Raw genomic sequence first — 22,306 nt, 5'->3', positions numbered from 1 at the left:
TGTGTGTTATCATTTTTTTTTTAAATCCTGAAGTGTCACATCAAGCACTGTCCAAGTGTCTTACACCCCTCCAAAGAAGTCCCGAAAGACTCTTCAACCAGTGTGCATTTTGAACTTAAGTTAACCCCATCAACGGATGGTCCCAGACTCACCAGAACTAGCACGGCGAAGTCATGTCACGTCATGTGAACGAGCGATTGAAACAGTTTTACTAACCGGTCTTGATAACCGGCCCAACTGACCAGAACTCAGACAAAGCTTGTTTTGAAAGAAGCAGCAGAACTACGTATAACATTGAACATTTGTATGTCGAAATTGAAACAGTTATCAGACCATCATAGAAGAATTCTGATTAGAAACAAAAGCGAAAGTAGCCTAGATCTTGAGAAGTCAAGCCAGAATGCCAAATCGATACTGTACTACTTCCATTACAGTTGAAATGACACGTGTGAGCAAAGATCCAAAACAACTTGGGGCAAATCAACTACTAAACCCTGTATCGATATTTCAAAAAATAGTGCTCAAAATTCCTGCTGACAGAAAATTGAATTGGTGCTTTCCGTGACAGTGAAGAAGGCCAAGTAAGTTTTTACAAAAATCCGGCTGTGAACAGGCAGAACAAAAAAATAGTTACAAAAATAGTTACATACGATCGAAATTGGAAAAACCGGGATGCTTGAGATTTGAGGCAAAAAATCGGGATATCCCAATTAAATCGGGTTGAGTGGCAGGTCTGAAAATGGTAACTTAAATCTTTTAAATTAAAGCTTCTGGACTAGAGAGAATTAACCGATCTTGGGAAACAGACAAAGCTGCAGTGTGAGTTTGAAGGTGCATCCAGATGCTCAGTACTAAAAGGACTTCCGAAATGAGCGACCACCTAACAATTAACACAAAAAGAAGAGACCCTAGCTTCTAACCCTAACACTACTTTACTGATTTTGTCCCAAACCCTCTAAGCTATGAATTTCACAGTGGTCGCTCATTACAGAATTCCTCCCGTTCAAGGCCACAATAAGAAATTGACGGCTAGGCTATCCGTACTTAATAATGATGGCTAGACTGACAAAAAGCAAAAAATACTGAATTGTATATCTAAATAAAAATTTTGTTTGCAATACGTAAAAAGTATTTCAGACTAAACCAAAAGATGCCTTACTGACATGCATGTATTTTTAACCCAAACAATTACTAATGAGACCTGCGTTCTCAACAGGCTTTGGTCAATGGGGCCAAACCTAAGTACGGCTAGACTGGCAGGCTAGCTGTACAGTAAAAAGATGATATAAATATATATAATATGTGAACTGAAGAAGGCAAGGTCCTCCTGCTGGAGTAGAAGTAGAGGCAGAGGCTAGATAGGCCTACTTTCCCACCTGAAACAGACTGCAATCCAAAAGTATAGTGTCGCCTAGGCATAGATTCTTGAAAGAAAACGGCAGTGCTGAATATCCAAATCCACCGAAATCTAACGAACTCCACTGAAAGAAATCTACCGACATATCTACTAAAATCCACTTAAAGAAATATATCGAAATCTACTAAAATCCACCGAAATCTACTAAAAATCCACAGAAATCTACCAAAATCCAGCAAAAGAAATATACCAAAATCTACTCAAATCCACCAAAATCTATCGAAACCTAAATCTACCGAAATCTATCTAAATCCACCGAAAGAAATCTACCGAAATTTACCATAATCCACCCAATTCTACCGAAAGAAATATCTTCTAAAATCCACCAGAAAAATACCAAAATCCACCGAAATCTGACTTAGGTGGAATTCGATGGATTTCGATAGATTTCAGTGGAATATTAGTAGATTTCTGTAGGTTTCTTTCGGTGGATTAGGTGGATTTTGGTAGATTTTAGAAGATTTCGGTATTATGGTATATTTCTTTAGGCGGATTGCAGTATATTTCTTTCGGTGGATTTCAGTGGAATATTGACGTAGATTTAGGTACGTTTCTTTCGGTGGATTTGGTGGATTTCGGTATATTTCCGTATATTTGTTTCGGTGTATTTCTGTGGAATAGTAGCAGATTTCTCTATGTTTCTTTCGCTGGATTTAGGTAGATTTTGGTATATTTCTTTCAAAGGATTTCAGTATTCAGAAGCACCCACAGAAAACAGCTCTCGCTATGCTGTGGCAAGAGACATTTTTATTTTAAAAATACGTTCTCAGTCAGTTACAGTAATTATATAACACGGTCAAAAGCAAAGACAAGACTCCCTCCCCATCCCCCCAAATTTTTATGGCATCTTCTAGAGTAGGCTAGGCTAGAAATGACTGGTTACCGCACACTCCCTGTTTTTATGGCTGCCATTTTTCCCACCCCGGGCGGTAAAAAGATTTTCTCTTGTATAAATTCCCACCCTCCTGAGGGGATTTAAAATTATTTTACTCAATTTTTGACTAAGGTGAGTGTGTTCTTGTGTGCATGATTTAGTTTTAATTCATTCATATTTTTTGGCCTTTCTCTTTGCTTTCAATGAGATTGATTTGTTATGACAGAAAGCATTCAAAAGCTAAAAGTACGTTTATACTTAGCATTCTAGCACTCTCGTTTGAATGTGCTCAATATTTCCAGAACCAGTATAAAATTGTAGAGGCATACAAGATCTAGATCTACTTAGATCTGCCAGAGTAGGTGTGATCTGCCAGTGTAGGTGTTTAATTCTCACCCCAGGTTTAGAGGTCGGCCTTCAGCCTGTATTGCATACTTATAAAACATCTAGAATCCAGATCTAGATAGATAGGAAAGATGAGAAGTGACCTGATCAAGTGGAAACAAAAAAAATTATTCCTTTCCCGGGTGGGAATACTCACTTCCTTTTTTTATGGCCGGCTCTATTTCTCCGAACGCTCGGGAAAATAACTTTACTCTATTTTTCTGAAAGGTTTACGTTCTCGATATTTGTAGGTTATTTGCGAATGGAGTGACCCGCGCGCGCGTGTGTGTGTGCGTTTAAGGTGTGTCAAGGGGGTGGCGGGGGAGGATTACTTTTTGTTTACATGAAGGACTTTAGTTTTTGCTTTAGGGGTGACTAAATGCAAAATAGGTAGCTGCCAAAGATGAGCAGTCTTGTTTTCTCACACACCATTTGAAGGCATTTTCAAATGAAGTAGTCCGGGAACGTTAACCACAATTGAAATATCTGAATATTCAGACATTTAAAAATCTCTAGATCTCAATATCTAGATCTCAATATCTAGAATCTAGATGTAGATCTAGCTTTAGAAATTGAATTCGAGACAAAAAATGCTTCCTCCCAGTCCTCGCAGAATGGCAGAATGAAAGATGACGCGGAGATCTCTCAAATAACCAAAAACGGAATCTCGAGAACAGAAACCGTTAGGAGAAATAGAGGTCAAGTTTATTTTCCCGAGTGTTCGGAGAAATAGATCTAGATCTAGTCACTTCGTTTTTTTATTCCTCCGGGTCCGAGACATGGGGCTAGAGAGTTTACGGTAATACTAGAGAGATGGCACTTCGCCCGGATGCGCGTATCTGGGTCACCAGCTGATCGTGGAGAAACGCGCGGTAAACAAAACAAACTGCGTCCATTGTTCAAGGCATCGGTTAGCACAAAGTGTCAATGGTGTTCTGCTATAAACTGCACCTATTAAAAATCAAAATGTGAGTTTCTTTCGATTTCCAAAGGATGACGAATATATTTCGATGAATAGAAAAATATAGATCAAAATAATGACAATGTGATTGTGGTCCTACCAGACTGACACTCCATGCACAAACTCAACACACTTCAACTTTGTTCCCATCATCTATAAATTGTATTTTTTTTCCAGTCTAAATGCTCAAATTGAGCTTGCATTCTACTAGTGAAAGATAGGTCTAAAAGTTTTCCAAATACAAAGAGCCGTCGATCGGTTTTGGAACTTTCTTTGTCTGATTACCACTTTTTTTTGGGTGGGGGGTGAGGGGTGGGGGGGGGGATAGGATGGGAGATGGAAGGTGTTAGGGATCCTATTAAACTCTTTAATAGGTAGATCTATCATTATTGCTTCATGTGCTTTTCCATGATCTGAAATTGTGAGAATGTTATATCATATATAATATTTATACATTATCATATATATCATATATATATATATATCATATATATATTATATATATATACATTATATATATATACATTATATATATATTATATATATATATATGTGTGTGTGTGTGTGTGTGTGTGTGTGTGTGTGTGTGTGTGTGTGTGTGTGAGAGAGAGAGAGAGAGAGAGAGAGAGAGAGAGAGAGAGAGAGAGAGAGAGAGAGAGAGAGAGAGAGAGAGAGAGAGAGAGAGAGAGAGAGAGAGAGAGAGAGAGAGAGAGAGACAGACAGACAGACAGACAGACAGACAGACAGACAGACAGACAGACAGACAGGGGGGAGAAAGAGAGACAGGGAGAGAGAAAAAGACAGGGAGAGAGAAAAAGACAGACAGACAGACAGACAGACAGACAGACAGACAGACAGACAGAGAGGGAGAGAGATGACAGAGGGACACTGGAGAACGAGTAGATTTGCTGAAAGTTAAAACGATTATTCCTTTAATTATGGGGGTATTATTTTTTCAGATCTATAGAGACGCAGAAATGTATCTGCGTCTATTTATTTATAAGAAGGTATGTTAACTTAAGCCAAAAACAAGTCTTACAGTTTATGGCCGCGGGAGGCAGGGGAGTTTCTTAAAATATGCAATAGAATTCACAGGCCTCCTTTCTTTAAAGGCCTAGTAACCTAGTGAACTAACTACAGACGGTACTACATTTTCTCATGGGCTATTGTTAGGGGACCGTACGCCCCAATAGCGCTTGGCGCTAGGGGACCGTACGCCCCCATAGTGTTTGGCGCTAGGGGACCGTACGTCCTACCTGCGCCAAGGCGTGGTGTTACGGGACCATAGGCAGATATGCATGCATCTGGACTTTGCCAAAATACTGGAGGAAAACGGCCAGTTTAACGAAGCTCCTGACGTAAGGAGTTATTACTAGGACAGGAGAATGTTTAAAATATCTGAATACGATTGTGAGCTATCCAGTGGCCGTGGGTGAACCAGAATTTGAAATTTGCTCACGTCTGCACCCATGTTGTTGTTATGTGTCAATAAAAGAAATCAAAGAGAGAGAGAGAGAGAGAGAGAGAGAGAGAGAGAGAGAGAGAGACTGAGAGAGAAGGGGGAGAAAGAGAGAGTGAGAGAGGGAGGGAGAGAGAGAAAGAGGGAGAGAGAGAAAGAGAGAGAGAGAGAGAGAGAGGGAGAGAGAGAGAGAGGGGGTAGAAATAGTTGGCGAAGGGAATGTGGGAGCGAACGATGGGGTCGGCAGGGTATAATTATGCTATTAGATTGAGAAGAGATCATTAATCATGTAACGCCTTGCGTGGAATATGAGTTAAGAGTACAGATTAAATTCATAGTATACCAACTTACACCTATAGTGCGGTCAAAAATGCACAGCGCCACTTATTGGGAAATATCTCCTTACTTATCAAACACAGATTCTCCAACTTTTGCACAGTGACTTATATCAATTTGTCTTAACAGGTGAATATTTTTTCTAACTCCTGCACACTGTATTCTAGAAAATTCCCTAATAAGTACTAATAAAAAATCCCAGTTGATTGTTAAAAATTTTACAGCTCTGGCAATATCGCTTTTAAAAGCAAGTCTGTCATTTTTTCCCAATCGTAATAGCATGCATGCTTATTGAACGTATGTTCAGGAAACCTTTAGTGTAAAAAGAATGTGTTCATTATAAAAACATTTTTGTATGAAGTTTTGCCACTAAAAAGTGTCATTGGCGAGCTATGACGTAGGCCATATGGGTATGCAAAATGTGTGCGAGAAGCGGGAAGTGCTATGAACAATCACATTTTTCACGTGATGGAGATTTATAGGCCTAGTATTTTATATAAATTTATGAAGAACATTTTTTTGATCGAGCCTCAATTGTTATGGACAAATATGATTCAGTTAAGACATTTTTTATACAAACTGCTGTGCAAAGTATGGGTGACATTGATTCTCCCTTTAAAGAGATATTTGAGGAAAAGTTGCGCCTCGAATTTTTGACCACACTATAGTAACACGACATCTGCGCGCAAAAATAGTCCAGTTATACTAATGTTGTTTTATTATTAATGTGGACAAGCAAATAATATTATACGTAATGCGCTTTCAAATAAACTTTAATTCGTCCGTGCTTAGTTCACAATCCGACGTTCTGTCAAGTCTCTACAATAGTTTGCTTTGCTTTTCATCTACCTTTTCCAAGCTGTCTTCTTTTTCCTTTCTTTTCATGTTATTGTTATTGTCACTGAATGTGAGTTGATCTTGCGTATTGCGCGCTTTTAAGACTGAGTGCGTGCTCAGGTGTGTTCTGTCATGCAAAAGTGAGTAAATTTCCGGCGTTTACGAGCGTCATTAAATGGGGCTTAAGGTGATAATCCATATGTGCAGGACGGCAGCAGCAGCGGGACGATAAAAATTGCTCCAACAGAAATATCAATGTCAGAATCCATAAGTGCGGTACGGCAGCGGGACGATAAAAATCGCACCCAGGAGCGATTCTGCCGCTGCCGCAGCTCTGCCGCAGACAAAAATATAAATGTGGCGGAATAGGGTTGACTGTGAAGAATCTCTGTGTGATGCAGTCAATTCATTTGACACGGAAAACTTGCTGAAACCATTGCACCCCTATGTCATCGTTCATCCACCCATTTTCTTGATATGCCCGTCTTTTGACTTTCGCTCTTTCAGAAGTTCATGCACCCATAATCGATGCTGCCTTCTATGTCTTTTACGTTCTTTCTTCTTATTAACCAGGAGCCAAATCATCAGCAGTATTCGTTCTTGTTTCATTAACCTAGACAGTTTTCACTGGGTAGGTGCCATGCTGCTCAAAACAAAAAAGGTGCCAACATGCCTTCCCCAATTGAATTTGCCACTTGCTATATCGCACACATTTCGTCCCGCTGCCGCACATATGGATTTAATGTGACTTGCGGTACCGCACATATCTTCCCGCTGCTGTGCCGCTGCCGCCCCACACACATGGATTGCTACCTTTAGGGGCCTATTTATTTTAGGTCGCAAAGATTAAAAATGTACTCACGTCTGCCCGCAGAATGCACCTGAACACACACACTATTCTCCTACTCATTTTTGTCCAAAACATTCCCTTTGTGTGTATTTGTTCATCTCTCTCTTTCTCTCACCACCCCCCCCCCCCCCATCTATATCTCTCTCTCTCTAACACACACACACACAAATACTCACACTTTGTCTCCCTCTCTCTCTCCCGCTCCTTCTTACTTTCTTTCTCACTTCCTTTCTGTCTGTTTTTCACACAAACACACACACACACACACACACACACACACTCTTTCTCTCTCGCTCTCTCTTTGATTTCTTTTATTGACACATAACAACAACGTGGGTGCAGACGTGAGCAAATTTCAAATTCTGGTTCACCCACGGCCACTATATAGCAAAATTGTATTCAGATATTTTAAACATTCTCCTAGTAGTAATAACTCCTTACGTCAGGAGCTTCGTTAAACTGACCGTTTTCCTCCAGATGCATGCATATCTGCGTACGGTCCCGTAACACCACGCCTTAGCGCAGGTAGGACGTACGGTCCCCTAGAGCCAAACACTATGGGGGCGTACGGTCCCCTAGCGCCAAGCGCTATTGTAGCAATGCCAATTGGGCTTTCCCGCGTTGGTCCCCGTTTGCGGGCGATTTTGCGGACCCGGCCGAAGCGTAGGTGACTAACTTTGTCAACCTCGGCCTGCTCTATTTCCGAACCAATCCGAATGAAACTCGGCAACCAATCAGAAAATAGGGCAAACTAATGATATGTGGACGTTGAAGTTCATACACATAAATTAACCTATACTTTTGGTGTCGGGAACACTTTCGTATCGTGTACACCGAAAACTATATGGAGTTTGAATTTCAACGCCGAGATGGTAATAGATCTATCCTCTATAGTGTGCTCAAATTTGAACGTTCTGTGTCAAGTAGTTGTTTAGACCCGATCATAAATGCACGACTACCCCCTTATCCAAAGCGGCTTTGCACGGAGACCGGCCATTTTCCCCTCACTCTCGCGGCAAAAGTATGTGACCTACAAATCCCCGCATGACTATTCTGCGCCCGTTCATTGGTCATTTGAAATAGGGCAATGGCGGGCACGCGCATCCGGTTGTTTTTCTTTCTATTCCCCTGTAACATCGTAATGGGGGTATTCCGAGGCGAGGCTATCTCGTCTCGGGGTGTTCGCGTCTCAACGGGGAAAAAGAATTTTTAATTGTATGGCATGCTAGATTGAATTAACTTATCTTTTACGGTTAGCATGGTCTAAAGTCATCATAAAAAGCTTTGCAATTATTTAGTCAAGCTGCCGACATATATTCTTAAAGATCCCATGTTGTGATACGATGCTATAAATAAAATGGACTCATCCCGACACCCCTTTTTCGCAAAATCGTAATATGTACACCAAAATTTTAATTATAACAAAATAACTACGAAATGGGTAGTAAATCTGACTGCAGAAATGATTTCTACACCCAAAAACACATCGGGTAGCCAAGTTTCTCTCTAACTCTCCGATTAGTTACCAAGATATCGTCGATTTTCTTACAGAATCTCCTACTGCGTGGTCCACTTTTTAGGAGTATTTTCCTATATGTGGGTCATCCATATTTTGCCGACCTTTACAACCCCATATCTTTTTTATTTATGAACCGATTCTTAAAATTCAAGAAGCATAATTCTTAGAATTGAAAATTCTTTCTAAATTACCAAATAAAAAAGGGCTAAAGTGAAAATTTAAATTTTCATTGGCATTGGCATTGCTAGCTATTGGGGCGTACGGTCCCCTAACATCAGCCTTTTCTCAAAACATGACAACATGCCTGAGCATCGCCGTGGCAGCAATCACCGCGCGTAAGTGTTTTCGCGGCCCGCACCGGGCGCTACGCGAAACAATGCATCGTTGTTATGGAGCGCCGCCACGAGTGTCACCTCTCTATTACTGTAAACCCTCTCTGACTTAATCCAACAATTTCAATTATATTGTAATACGGGGTGCCCACTACGGACGGGATCGGCCGATCGGGCCGGTTGCCCGACTCGATCGCCTCAAAAACAAACCTGTTTGTTTTCAGTTTCAGGCGATCCACTCGGGCAATCGGCCCAATCCAGCTGTAGTGGGCACCCCATATTTCCCTAACCCATAAAAGTTACAACCAATGTTTCAGTACTATTGGTGTCAAAACCACATATCTCAAAACATGAAAAGAAATAGATCTAGAATCTAGATCTAGATCGCAAAATGCTAAATCATGATACCAAGACTTGGGATCATGCAAGTGAGTGCGCAACATGGTATCTGGTGTAACAACATCAACAAAAAGAAATGATGGGCAAGAAGTGGCTACCCATGGTCCAAGGCAGGTGAGTTAATTAGGGGTACCGCCTTAGAGTCAGGCACTTAAATTAACATCATAACGATTACTCACCAGAGAATATAGATCTATATCAATAAGTGTTGCTTTATTTCGAAAATCATTGTAATGCTCGAAAGATGCCCCATGAAAAATTCAGACTAGATTAGCAACAGATATGTCACTCAAAGAGGGGTAACTCTAAATTTCGTCAAGGAAATCACATATACTTGCCAGTTAGAAAAAAACCTTTAGACCTTTCAAATCCGTTTAACTTGTTTATCGTGTTTATGTTATCACAAGACTACAAATACAGGTTTTTAATTGTTTTTAGTGTAGGAATACATTAGGAAAATATTAATTATATAACAAAATTAGAGACAATAAAAAGCTTACTTCTCAAGACGTTCGTGAATATGTTTTTCATACTACCCTTTTAAAAAATTGCCAAGCTGACGAGGGAAAAATCTGACTTATTAGTTGATCATGTAAACAAGATGGCGACATAAATTCTGAACTCTGTCTTTGCAGGTACACAAGTTGAAGCTTACAGTTCATAGAGACTCTAATTTTGGTCAGTGATTGAAGTTCTTGTGAGTAATGCCGTTTTCTGAAAAAAAAAACAACCAAGCAGCCTAGCCTAGAGTCTTTAAGCCCCATTAGATCTTCTCTTGTCTTAGACATGTCGTCGGTAGAGATCTGATATTCTGATTATGAAAAGTACTTGACTCTAGATTCTAGATTTCTAAGACAAGACTGCTAGATTCTAATTGAATTCTATCAACTTTTGTGCTGGCCTACAGTCACTTTAGTAGAAGTCTAGTACAGTGCAGTCAACTAAAATTTAACAACACCCACTACGCTTCACTGATCTAAATGATCACTCGACTTTTAAAAGTTCTAACTTCGTGTGCGCTAAAACTAAGGGGAGAGTTCGGCAGAGCCGAGAATTGAGAGGCCGGCACTTACCGTGACAAGGTCCACTGAGAAAACTATAATAATAATGCTATACAAGAGTTGGTGCACTTATTATAGAGTCCAGTTGGTGACCTACATTTTAGTATTTGACGATTCAAGGCGAGCTACCTTTTTAGGGTGATCTTGTAGTTCCGTTCGTTAAAGTCCGTGACCCATTTGTTTACGTCCAGAGAAGAAATCCAGAAATCTTGACGACCAGCAAAGGCTACACAAAGATGCAACCTAAACTGCAAAACATCAGATTAGGATAAAATTCAGGTGGGCATGCCCCCCTGAACCCCCCACCTCCATATTTTATTAGGTCAGGGGAGCAAGCCCCCCTCAAACCCCCCCTACTCTGATCTTGACTTTAACAAACGAAACTACAAAATCGCCCTTTTTAGAGTAAAGCACATTTGACAGCTCCAGTCGAGGACAAATTTGAGTCGTGTGGTCGTAGAATCTGCCATTAAAACCCTGAGCAAAATTATATCCCCTCTTTTATGTGTTGTTTGTCGGCCGGCCCTCTACGGAACTCCTTCCAAAACTAGATAGTAATTCGTGCAGACTCACTCACTCTCTTCTCTCCCCCCCCTCTCTCTCTCTCTCTCTCTCTCTCTCTCTCTCTCTCTCTCTCTCTTCTGGCGCTGTGGCTTCATAAACGGTCAGCGATGCCGACAGAACGCAGGAACTCAACACTCGCCCGGGGGTCCTTGAAAAGTGCTGAAAGTGGGTTACTGAAATGTCCCAGCAGACGGGTTCTAGCACGATAGCTGGCGGGACATCTCAGGAACACATGGTCCATAGTTTTGTCCTCCTCCTTGCAGGCTCGACAGGACGGATCTGGGTTGTCCGCTGGCGCAATTTTGTGGAGATATGATCTCAGCTTGGGCGATTTTCCACCAGTTCTCATTTGGGAGAGAAGCCGGCGGTCCTGTCGTCTGAGCGAGGCCTCAAGCTGGTATAACGGTGGCTGGGCAAACGGCAGTTTGGGTTTCGCCTCTCTTTTCCACTTTGCACGGGTCGATCGGTGGATGACGACCTTAGCTGTCGAGAAATCGATTGGCGTGTCAATCTGGGTAAGCGCTGTTGCTTCTTTGGCGATGCTGTCAGCTTCCTCGTTCCCAGCCAGTCCAGCGTGGCCTGGAATCCACTGTAAGTGGATGGAACATTCAGAGCGTTGACAAAGGGTGTGCAGATGTTGCCAGATCGAGCAGGCCACCTTTTCCGATTGGTTGGTAGGGCCGTATGAGAGGCGCATGACTGCTGACCTAGAATCAGTGTATACATGGATGCGTACAGTGTTCGGAAGGCTGCCTGCTGTATGTAGTGCCACAAGCATGTCAAGCGCTGTGTCAAGAGATACAAGCTCGGCCCTGTAGCTGGAACAATACCGGCCCGCAGGTACACGTTGGTCGAGTTCAGTATCACCGGTCTTGATCAGTATTCCACTTCCTCCATACTCAGTACCGTGCTCAGCTGAACCGTCAGTCCAGACTTCTACATCGGGCAGGGGGAACGAACGAATTGTAACCTCTGCTGATGCTTTCCTGACTGCTGGTTCATTAGCACGCTTGCAGTCGACGACAAGATCGGTGCTAAAAGTCACGTTGTGTGATGCAGCCTTCCACGGTTGTGTGGGGGGTAAAACAACCAGCTCCTCACGTGGGTACGTATCCAGTTCAGTTTCGGCTACGAGGTTCTGGGCATACTTTCTCCAGTTCGACTTGCCTGTCCGCGTGGGCACTGATTTTGTTGTGGAGACTTTGCGTTGGTTCGTTGCAGGCAGACTCATGGACTTCTTGAATGAGATGGCAGTCAAGGCATCAGCTCTATGCCTTAGTGGTAAAATGGGGGGGGGGGGTTGTAGTGTTATAGGGCAAGGATATTAAAGGTTCTATTTTTTAACACTTAGCCTACAGTACAGTACCGTCGACGACTTAAGTTTTAGTCGTCAGGCTGTAGTTGTGCTCTCGACCGGTTTAGTCGCCAACGCAACCAGGCACACTAAACATGATTAAAAAGCAAATGGATGCACTGCTCTGAAGCAAATACCAAAGGAAGTCACTCTCAAGGATGTAAATGTTTCAGATTTCCTTTGATTTCAGATTTATCTAATTATAAACTTTGGAAAAAAAACAACCCAATAATAAAAGGAGAGAGTTTTAAAGAAATCAATAAAAGTAATAAGTTTTTAAAAAGTTTCCTCAAAACCTAATGTAACTTAATTGCGTGATACATTCGAAACTTCGTTTTGGACATGTTATTAATTAATGCACGACGAGAATTTCTTAGGAAAAAATTTAGAAGTACAATGATTTTAGAGGTCCGATGTTTCCTGAGGTCATATCTGTTTGTAGACTTTAAAGTGCAGGTTCTATCCGAAAACAAAGCGAGATGGGTTCTTTTTCTTTCACACGTTGTGTGAGATGGTCAGACCTGGCACGTCAACTTGGTACACACGTCTTAGTACTCTGCACTTGTTTACATCATTATGATGATGTTTGTTACTACTTTTTGTCTTGTCTATTTAATACCATCTCTTCATTTCTCTTTCTATTGATGTGTAGTTTGACGACAAGCACAAGCTTTGTTACTGATAATACTAAACTAGTTGTGTTGTCTTTCTCACACACATCGTGCTAGACAGAGCCAAAGCGTATAATCTGAGCGCTTGTTCAGTCTCAGTACTTTCAAGTTATGTAATTTTCATCGTAATGACTTGTTCAATGAAGGTCTTTTCAATGGACAAATTTATCTCACCATTTATCTCACCATTTATCTTTCCATTGGTTTTAAGTTTTACAGATCCGTCTCTTATAAAAGCGAACAACCATTGATTAGAGATTGTGACTTGTGATGTCTTGTGTATGGTGGAATTTTCTATAGCATGTGGGGTGCATTTATATTCGGGTAGCTGTTGTACAAGCTGTAAAATTACTTCCCTAATACTCTCATCAGATGTTTCATTTTCACACTGGTTTTTTTTTTCTCATTAAACCATTACTTTTTTTCCAGAGCCTGCCACAAGAATTTTCAGTGCTGCACTTGTTGACTGGAAGTGAAACGAATTTGGAATTTTGATTCTGTCTTCTTGAATTTAGCCTGGGAAGAGGACTGCTGCCACATCAGATTAAATAACATGTAAATTTATAAAATGCTCCAGAGCCAATCTCCAGATGACAGAGAGAATGCTGCTCATCACTGGCTCCATTGCCATGAAGATGAGGAGCAACTGGCCTCAAGTAATGAGCTACGCAAAAAGACGAAAGAAATTCAGAAGCTTCTGACTGAGAGAAACCAGAAACTTCGACAAGAGACGAAAGATAGTAATGATCATGACAATGGACTGGAAAGACTATCAGTCCACATGGAGAGACCCCGTGGCGAGGGGGAGAACAAGACAAATGCAATGTCACGGCCAAGGACAGACAGGGACCGGCAATTCAAACAAATCACTTTTAAACCAAACTACCGCAGTTTAACTGGTAACGAAAGCTCTGGTGTAGAAATTTGTAAGAAGCTTTTTGGGATTACTATATTTGAGTACAGCAATGGCAAAAGTCGCTTGAGTAATATGACCAAGGATAGGAAGTTGGTGGTTCAAGGAGTTCTGGAAGGCTCGGAGTCTCACGCTTCTGGAAAAATTCACAGAGGTAAAACTTTTTTCCGTAGCGCATGCAAATTGTATTTAGAATTTGTGTGCTTAGTGAAATTATTTGTTCTTTGCCATTGCATGTGAATTGAAAGGCATAGTTCTGTTTTTGAAAAGCTGCAAATATTTCTATTTCTAGCCCTGAAGATGTAAAGACTTGAATAATATTTATTTTTTGGTAATTACAAACACCAAATCTTGTTCTGTTTTAACATTTTAAGGCATCTCAGCAAAGCTCATTGTTGGTCATTATAGTCATTTTTCAGAAGTCTATCTTTTAAAATAATACATTCTTCTCATTCTGTGGTTTCAGGTGATATGCTGGTTCGCATCAACGATGTCAGTGTGAGTTGGCTGAACTTCACAAAATTGCTTTGTTCATTGAAAAAACGAGAGGTGAGAAGCAGTAGTGTACTGAAATTTTTCTAAAATGATGTGTCTTTCCAATTGCTCCAAGTTTAATACTTCCTAATTTCAGTCATCTGGCACGATCATAGGGAGCTTCTGCTCTTTTGTGTAAAACTGATCTAAGTATTTGAAAGGCACTGGAGAAACAAACGACATCATTTTTGGGTATTTTGAGGAAAACAAAATACAGTCGAACCTGTGTAAGACGGCCACCCATTGTCAAGGAGAAAAGTGGCCGTATAAGACAGGTGGCCGTCTTAGGCAGGACTGATCGAGATGAAGAAAACAAACAATTCCTTTCTGAGAAAACAAACCCTTCCTTTCTGAGGTCCCAACCGAAGGTAGTTGCATTGTTGTTGTTGTTTTCGCTGTGTTTTCTTTTCTTTTGTTGCTGCTTTTGTGCACGGGTGACAATAAAACGAAATGTGTCAAACAAGGAGGATCAAGTGCTAAGGTAAAACAAACACCCGTACTACCACTGGGAGAACGAGCGACGCTTCTGTCACAAGTTCATGTTGACGTCCTTTGTTACTTTGTTACTGACTGGGTAAACAGTGACCACTCATGTCACTAACGATTTGTGTATGAGTTCTGGGCGCGGCTTATGGGTTATGAGGGATCACACGCTTACCTCACCAGCAGTTGAAAATTTATTTTGTTACCTATTGGTCAACAGTGGGAGGGGCCTACGCAACATGATCAGTTGGAGGGACTACCTAACAACGACAGGTTTTTAGATTATGACGGCTCGCCCACAACGCCAGGGGCCAATGCACAATTTATGACAAAGCGTAATGGAGTCACTAAGGTGGCCGTCTAAGACAGGTGTTTTTGCTTTGTGTGATAGGGGTTGTGTGTTGAAATATGGTGGCCGCGGCCGCGTTGGACAGGTGCCCGTTTTACACAGTTAAATTATATAGAAAAAACGCAAGGGGGGAAATGGAAAGTGTCCGTTTGTACAGGTGGTCGTCTTATAGAGGTGGCCGTCAGGGCAGGTTCGACTGTACTTGACATCCCATGTTTTTTCATGGATGAGCTTATTTTCCAAACCAGATATTGGGCAACCCATCAAGTTTTAATCCTGGATGAGTAAATACTGTCCAGCCCTCGTCACAACTCAAATTGTCCAAAAACTGACATCTCTTGTTTTTCCCTTCTACCCTTCATTTACATGTTATACAATATAACGTTAAGTTTGATCCAACACATTAATCCAGTGGCATTTTTCATATGCCATAATATAGTTTGCTCAGTCTGTTGGGGTGTGAGATAGCGGTATGGCTTTTCAGACATGCAAGGGCTTTTCTGAATTTGGGTTGTTCGGGGAACTGTTTTTCTCCCATCGTATCTACAAAAAAGGTTAACCAGAAATTAATTCCCAAATTTCAGAACATGGGGCATAGCATTAACATCCCTGCTTATAACAGTTTTTTCATCACTTGTACCTTCGGATCTTTTTCTCCTCTGACTCGTGATCAGTTTTTGGCCATATTTTGTCATTTATCTTGCCATTTGAGCTAGAAAATGCGTTGAATTGTTAACAGCAGTTTAAATATTTTCCATTACCTTCCCTGTTATTCTCCAGGTCTCCATAATTATGCGTCCATCTTTTTGTTTCAGAGGGTGAAACTTACTTTTCAGTCACCTCGAATCGTTGGTCCCAAGTCTTCCTACAGTGTTCTCCAAGTGCCAGAAGCAGATCTCTGTCTAGCTGTGCTAGGGAAGAGGCTGTCACACATACAGTCAGAGTTGTCACAACTAAACTGTGCAGCCATGTTTCTCACTCTGGTGCCCAGTGAAGCGGAATCTAATGAAATGGTATTATGATAAGAATTTAGTTTCTGAATCCAGGTTTTTAAGCAAGTTCATACGATATTGGCCACTTTTCACCATGATTAGGGAAAAGATACCATATTTATGTGCTGTGCTTTGTTTTATTCCATATTTTCCTTTTTAGAATATTTGAGTCATTTTTCTTTTTCACTGACTGGTCTCAGTTCAAGCGCTCACACTGATAGTATCGTTGCCACATTTAGTGGGCTTTGCTTTGTTTAGTTACTATTGTAAATGCTGTTTCTTTTTCAAGTTTTTTTCTTAATTTTTAAAGTTTTTTAATTTCTTCAAATTATTTTGTTTTCATGTCATGTGCATGTGATTATATTATCTTTTTTGCTCCAGTTTTGCATGTCATATTGTTTTCTACTTTCTTGCAGAACTTACAGGACAGTTATTTTTTATCAGCGCTTTTGTTTTGGTTGTAAGAGGTTTAGGTTAATGTCCATATTTTGATTAAATTGTCTCTCAAATATGACTTTTGTTCCAATAGGAGGACATAATCTACGCATTTCCACCGGGTGAAGAGAGACTTCTATCTTTGAGAGGCCTGTTCATCACTCTTAGTTCCTCACTTGTGGATGTTGTTGGACAACCAGCCGCTTGGTAAGAGTTTTTCTCTTTTTTGTTTTGGAAGATCTTTGTACTTGGGTAGCTAATTTTTTGTACCTCCTCTTGTCAAAATCTTACTGCAGTGCAGTTTCTTTGACTGTAAAGTTGCTTCTCATGTTATCACAACTGTTTTGAAGTGTTTTGCAGATACATTGGAAGAAAGGTATTTATAGATGTACTTAAGCAGCACTAGGATTAGGTGACACTTTGTCTGATGTGTATCATGAGCATAGTTCATTTGTTTCCTTGCACCTTATGTGGTGTCAGTGGCCTAGTGGTTAGGCTCTCGGACTCGCAATCATAAGGTCATGGGTTCAAATCCGGTCCGGATCCCGACGTTATGTCCTTGGGAAAGGCACTTTACACGAATTTTCCTCACTTCGCCCAGGTGGGACTGGGTACCCGGCTGTAGATGCTGAAAGATTCTTGTCCTTTTGTTAGTATGTGTGCACATGCAATCTGCAGCTTGCTCTGAATGCTTCCCGTAAAATCAAGAATGTTTCTGAACGTTCTAGGGTCTGCTAGGGTAATAATGGTTGTAAAGCACATAGAACGTGGATTAGCACTATGTAAATGCAATTATTACTATTGTAATTACGTCCATAACATGATGCTATCTGTACAGCATCACTGGTTTTATGAGAGGCATTATCATTTGTATTTAGTTTTACGTCTGAAGTATTGAGAGTTGATATAAGTTGACTGAACAATCCTTCTCTTTTTGTATAAAATGACCTATGAACCTAATTGTCTCTATGTTTACATTGATGACTTGTAATAGGTTATCCTATACCACAGACAGGGTTTGGCTGATAGCTGATATTCTTTATTATGATTTAAACAACTTGTCTATTTTACCTGTTGGTTTTTTAATATTTTCAGTTCACGTCTGGAAGTCAATAATGGCACTGTGAATGTAGTGTATCGACAATGTGGGAAAGATGTCTTTGTTCTTGCCATGCCAGAGGACCGGTGAGAAACTACTTCTTTATTTGAGTAGAAGTGTCTACTAGTCTGCAGGAGCATAGATGTATTATCAGTTATTATGTTAAATATTGTTGTGTTATTTTAGGTTTATTTCTCAATTCTCAGAGTATTAGATTTGCTTCAAATTATTTTTTTTCAAGTGTATGTAACAATAACATCTTTTTATTATTATTAATTATATCATTATTAATTACTACTGTGATAAATTGAAAATATATTCTGATTTGACTGAGAATCAACTGTTCTCTGATGTGAGTCTTGCTTTTAAAAAAAAACCCAAAATTATTTGGGCTTTGTATTTCTAAGAGAGAATATGAGAGGACCGAGTATTTTTGAAGAATGTTTATGTTATTATTGAGGTGACATAAATCTATGGGATTTAAATTTATGTAGTACACTTTTAGTTAAAGTTAAGCATTTGATTAATGTGGTGCCTAAGTTTTATAACTTTTTGCGTAAAGTCAAACCAGTCTGCAAAGGGTTTTTTTTGGTTGTTGTTGTTGTTGTTTTGGGGTTTTTTTTATTTAAAGGTTTAAAGAAAAAACATGCTCTTCTATTATGACCACCTTGTTTTGGCTTATAAATTCAGTGATGAGTTTTGCTTTGTATCCCCACTTTTCTTTTAAAATTACAATGATTTTATCTTATGTCTCTTTCAGAATATCATTAGGAGCATTGTCAAATGTTATGGATGGTCTTTACTCTTTACTAGTTCTTCTACATTCCGACCTGAAACGGTAAGGAAAACAGATAATGTTGTGAAAAATATGTTTCTTGACTTTAAAATCTCTTCTTTGCAATTGTTTTTCTGATAAAAAGTTTGTTAAAAGTAGAAGTAAAAAAGCATGACAGAGTTTTATTTTGTCAATTCTTCTTTAGAGTGGGGCACAAATTATTTGATGCTTTACTTAGAAAAAGAAAAGACATCATGGAATTGGCATTTTGAGTGAAGTTACATGTTGAATGCTTTTATTTTTATGACATATCCTTTATTTTTATATGTTCACTTGGAAGCTTGTAATGTTTGTGAATGGGGTATTTTTAGGGTAAGATTAACTTTTTATTTCTCAGAAGAAAGACACCTTGACATCGTGCACCCGGCACCTACAAACAAAAATGCAATGTATGAATGATTGTTGAAAAACTCTCCGTTGTTCTGTCTGTGACTCTTTCTTTATATTCTTTCTAGTTTTTGTCTGTAGCTATGTTTCTTTTCTCTCTGTAATTTTTTACATCTTAAAGGGTGGCCACATACATTAAATGGGAGAACTGCTACTCTTTTTAATTCCCTGCAGGGCGTTCAACGAATGTGAGAGGACCTGGCTAGACAAACTGTTGGCTGTTGTATTTCACCAGTCCCTGGGTCTTCAGTCTGCTCTGGCCCCACTTCCCCTGCTTCCTCTTTCGGAGACAGCCATCACCCCTTGCCATGTTGTGAAGTCGTTGCAGCTGTCTTCGGAAAATAAGGTTAGATTTATTATGCCATATAGGCTCTATGTGATCATACCTGTTTGTGATATTATAATGTCATTGCTTTGTCTGAAAATAAGGCATGGTATATTAAGTCAAAATTTGGGCTTCACATCTTTATTTCATGCATGTTGTAATAGGTTCTTCAATCATTGTTGCTGTATTCATAAACTTAGTATGATATTCATGACAATGTGAACTCGATATTTGTATTTCATACCTGTTGCTTTGAGGAAAAGTTCAGAGATTCTATATTTCATTCCAAATTTTTGTGGAGACCTAAACCTAGTTACCAAAAATGAATTTGTAGTTTCGGTTGTAACTGCTCCCTATGTCTTTATCGTTACTGATGATTCATCTCTTTCAAGACTGGGGTTTACAAATAGATGAAATTCATTTTCTCTTTACATTCTGGACTTATCATTTTTTTTTTCTGATCTGAAGTAATCGGATGACACATTTAATTTGATTTTCCCGGGTCTGTTGCTGTCTTTCATGATATTGTTTTTTTAAAATTAATCAGCAAATGTCAATATCCTATCGTTTGTTCTTTCATTTCTGGTTTTATATTCTTATTAATTTTGTATTTTTTATGTGCTAAATATAGTTATATTGTTTTCTTTTTTATCTTTCCCACCTGTTTAGCTGATATGTGATGAGATTCTGAGCGAGACAGAGTCAATGGATTTTGATGATTATTTGGTAAGTATATTATGGTTTGAAAAATTGACGTTGGTATTCCTTTCCCTCATGTTGTTATATCAATCAGATTTGCTTCATGAATTGTATTTTGTAATTTAATATTGCATTTCTGCAAAGGAAAACTTGAACTAACAAAGTATACCTTACTTTTGATTCTTTTTGTTTTACTATGCACACTGTAAAATTTGTGTTGTACTTTATTTCTTTCCATTATGCGAATTTGTCTGTTTTATTTCCTAAAGATTCAACTTTGGACTTGTACTGTCAACTTATATTAAATTAATTGTTTTATTCTTAGACTGTTACGTGTTCAAATACCTTAAGTAAAGTTTGATTTAATTGAATCATGTATTCCGTTCAGGCTTTTCTGTTTTATATACTTGTACATTTTCTAATAGCAAACATAGTTTATATGTTTATATTTTGGGATAAAGTGGTTTATGTTGGTTTTTAAAATAAAGTCTGCACAATGAATAACTATGAGAAAATGATTTTCAACATATATATTTTTTTTTTTATTCTTTATTTTGTTTTTGTAGGAACAGAAAGATCTGTTTGCACGACGGAAGTACACCGTAAACGGGACATGTCTGTTTTACAAAGTGAGTTTGTAAAAATTTCTGGCTTGAAATTATGTTACTGACGTTTCTACAAGGTAAACAGTAAGAAACATTATATTAATTTCAGTTATTTTGTCCTCAATTCCCCCCTATAAGATTGGACTTGATTTGTTCTTAACTGGACAGTAATATTTTGTCAAAGTAGAGAAATGTAGACTCAAAACTGTACTTGGTCAAATGTAGTACTGACTATTCATCACAGGCTCAATTTTCTTACCCTTTCTTATAGCATCATAAGGTATATCCCTTTAGACAGAGAATGATTCACATTAAATTTATGTCTGTATTCATAAACTTCTTGACAAAACAGGTCTTCAAGGGCAGTATTGTTCTTACCCCAGGTTCCCCCCTACCCCACCCTCACTCACACATTTACTCAACACAAATACACTTTTGTATTCACGCCTCATTCTCACAAGCTCATATGCCCGTGTTATCTCTTCATCCTGTTTGTTGTATGCTTTTTGCTCATGCCCATTTCTTATCTGTCTATTCTAAAAATTTCCTCTCTTTAAGGACTACCTCGTGTGCAGCCATCTTGCGGAAGACTTACAAAGGGATGTCAATTTATACCTCAACTGCCATGGCCTCCTCATTTTGTCGTCACGGCAACATGTCGACCAGGTGATGGTTTGGCAAGAGCTGAAATCTCGGTCAGAGCAAGATGTGACCAGCCTCCCAGCAGGCTACCAGCCTTGTGACTCTCGCTTCTTCCTTATGGTCATAGGGGTGGTAAGTTTTTATCGTCCAGGCTATTTTGTTTTTATTGTGAAGGGACTTGACTTTGGATTCTGGAGGGCTGGTAAAATAGAAAAACCAATATTGTTATTATTATTATAATAATTATCGTTATTTTTATTATTGTTGTCATTATTATTATTATTGCTATTATTGCTATCATTGTTATTAATATTATTATTATTATTGTTAAGTTCATCTGAATGTTTATTCCTTTTCTTTGTGACATGATTACTTTTCTGAAGTAACAAGAATATTGTTAATAATGGATGCGATACTCCAGACATTTTGCTTCTTTATAGAATCTGTATGGGGGCTCTCATGTCCTAGAGGTTAAGGTGTTCACCTCTCATTCAAAGGTCACGGGTTAGAACTCGGGTAGCGACGGATACATTTTCTTCTCTAAAATTGTATCCTTTCTCCTCCTCTCCTGCTCTCTGGCTATGTTCTGTCGTCTGTTTTCATGTCCACTTTCTGCCCCCACCCTCTCTCCTCTTTTGCCCCCATCCTCACCTCTTTTGCCCCGTCTTCTGGGCTCCTGACTCTTTCTGCAGCCTTTCTACTGCTACTCCTTGGCTCCTTCTTACAGCTGTCTTTCAGCCACACCCCTGGTCTTATGGTAGGAACGATCTACACCTAACCTTCTCGGAAAAAAGCGAAAAATCTCAGTCTCATGTGCAAGTTGTGCTTGTCAAAGATCCTTTGGTGGTCTAAAATCGATAAGAGAAGGCTTCAGCTGCCACCTGTGCAAAATTCAAAATTTCCTACCCACTGAAAATGTTTATTGTGCCCCGCGCGCTTATATGACCTTATGCAGTTGCGAGCGCCCTGGAACACTTACCAAAAAAAAAA

General features: G+C 39.5%; 3 protein-coding genes across 5 annotated transcripts in view; 1 reads left to right on the top strand and 2 right to left on the bottom strand.

Annotated features, from left to right (window-relative positions):
• LOC101848284 (E3 ubiquitin-protein ligase HERC2) overlaps positions 1–9,660 on the bottom strand; it is a gene marked incomplete in the record, with an annotated part of 146,849 nt that extends 137,189 nt beyond the window's left edge. The window contains 1 exon segment of the mRNA XM_013081261.2: positions 9,548–9,660.
• LOC106011464 lies at positions 6,451–12,224 on the bottom strand. Its single transcript, XM_013081245.1, has 2 exons — positions 11,333–12,224; positions 6,451–6,602 (listed from the first exon to the last, which is right to left on the bottom strand). Exons 1-2 carry the CDS (start codon positions 12,222–12,224, stop codon positions 6,451–6,453), a joined length of 1,044 nt encoding a protein of 347 aa, XP_012936699.1.
• Positions 9,960–22,306, top strand: part of LOC101848037 (protein inturned) — a 24,473-nt gene continuing 12,126 nt past the window's right edge. For 2 of the 3 annotated variants that reach the window (XM_035969169.1, XM_013081260.2), the window contains exons 1-11: positions 9,966–10,065; positions 13,448–14,085; positions 14,398–14,480; positions 16,113–16,310; positions 16,819–16,931; positions 17,820–17,909; positions 18,584–18,661; positions 19,220–19,391; positions 20,040–20,096; positions 20,636–20,698; positions 21,233–21,448. In XM_035969169.1, coding sequence (XP_035825062.1) covers positions 13,587–14,085; positions 14,398–14,480; positions 16,113–16,310; positions 16,819–16,931; positions 17,820–17,909; positions 18,584–18,661; positions 19,220–19,391; positions 20,040–20,096; positions 20,636–20,698; positions 21,233–21,448 — 1,569 coding nt within the window. In that variant the 5' untranslated portion in view covers positions 9,966–10,065; positions 13,448–13,586. Of the gene's footprint in view, positions 10,066–13,447; positions 14,086–14,397; positions 14,481–16,112; positions 16,311–16,818; positions 16,932–17,819; positions 17,910–18,583; positions 18,662–19,219; positions 19,392–20,039; positions 20,097–20,635; positions 20,699–21,232; positions 21,449–22,306 lie in introns of all 3 variants that reach the window. The other variant, XM_035969168.1, reaches the window with a different exon arrangement.

This window comes from Aplysia californica, unplaced genomic scaffold (genome assembly GCF_000002075.1).
Source record: "Aplysia californica isolate F4 #8 unplaced genomic scaffold, AplCal3.0 scaffold00122, whole genome shotgun sequence".
NCBI classification, from domain to species: domain Eukaryota; kingdom Metazoa; phylum Mollusca; class Gastropoda; order Aplysiida; family Aplysiidae; genus Aplysia; species Aplysia californica.
This window is presented reverse-complemented; position numbering and strand designations above follow the sequence as displayed.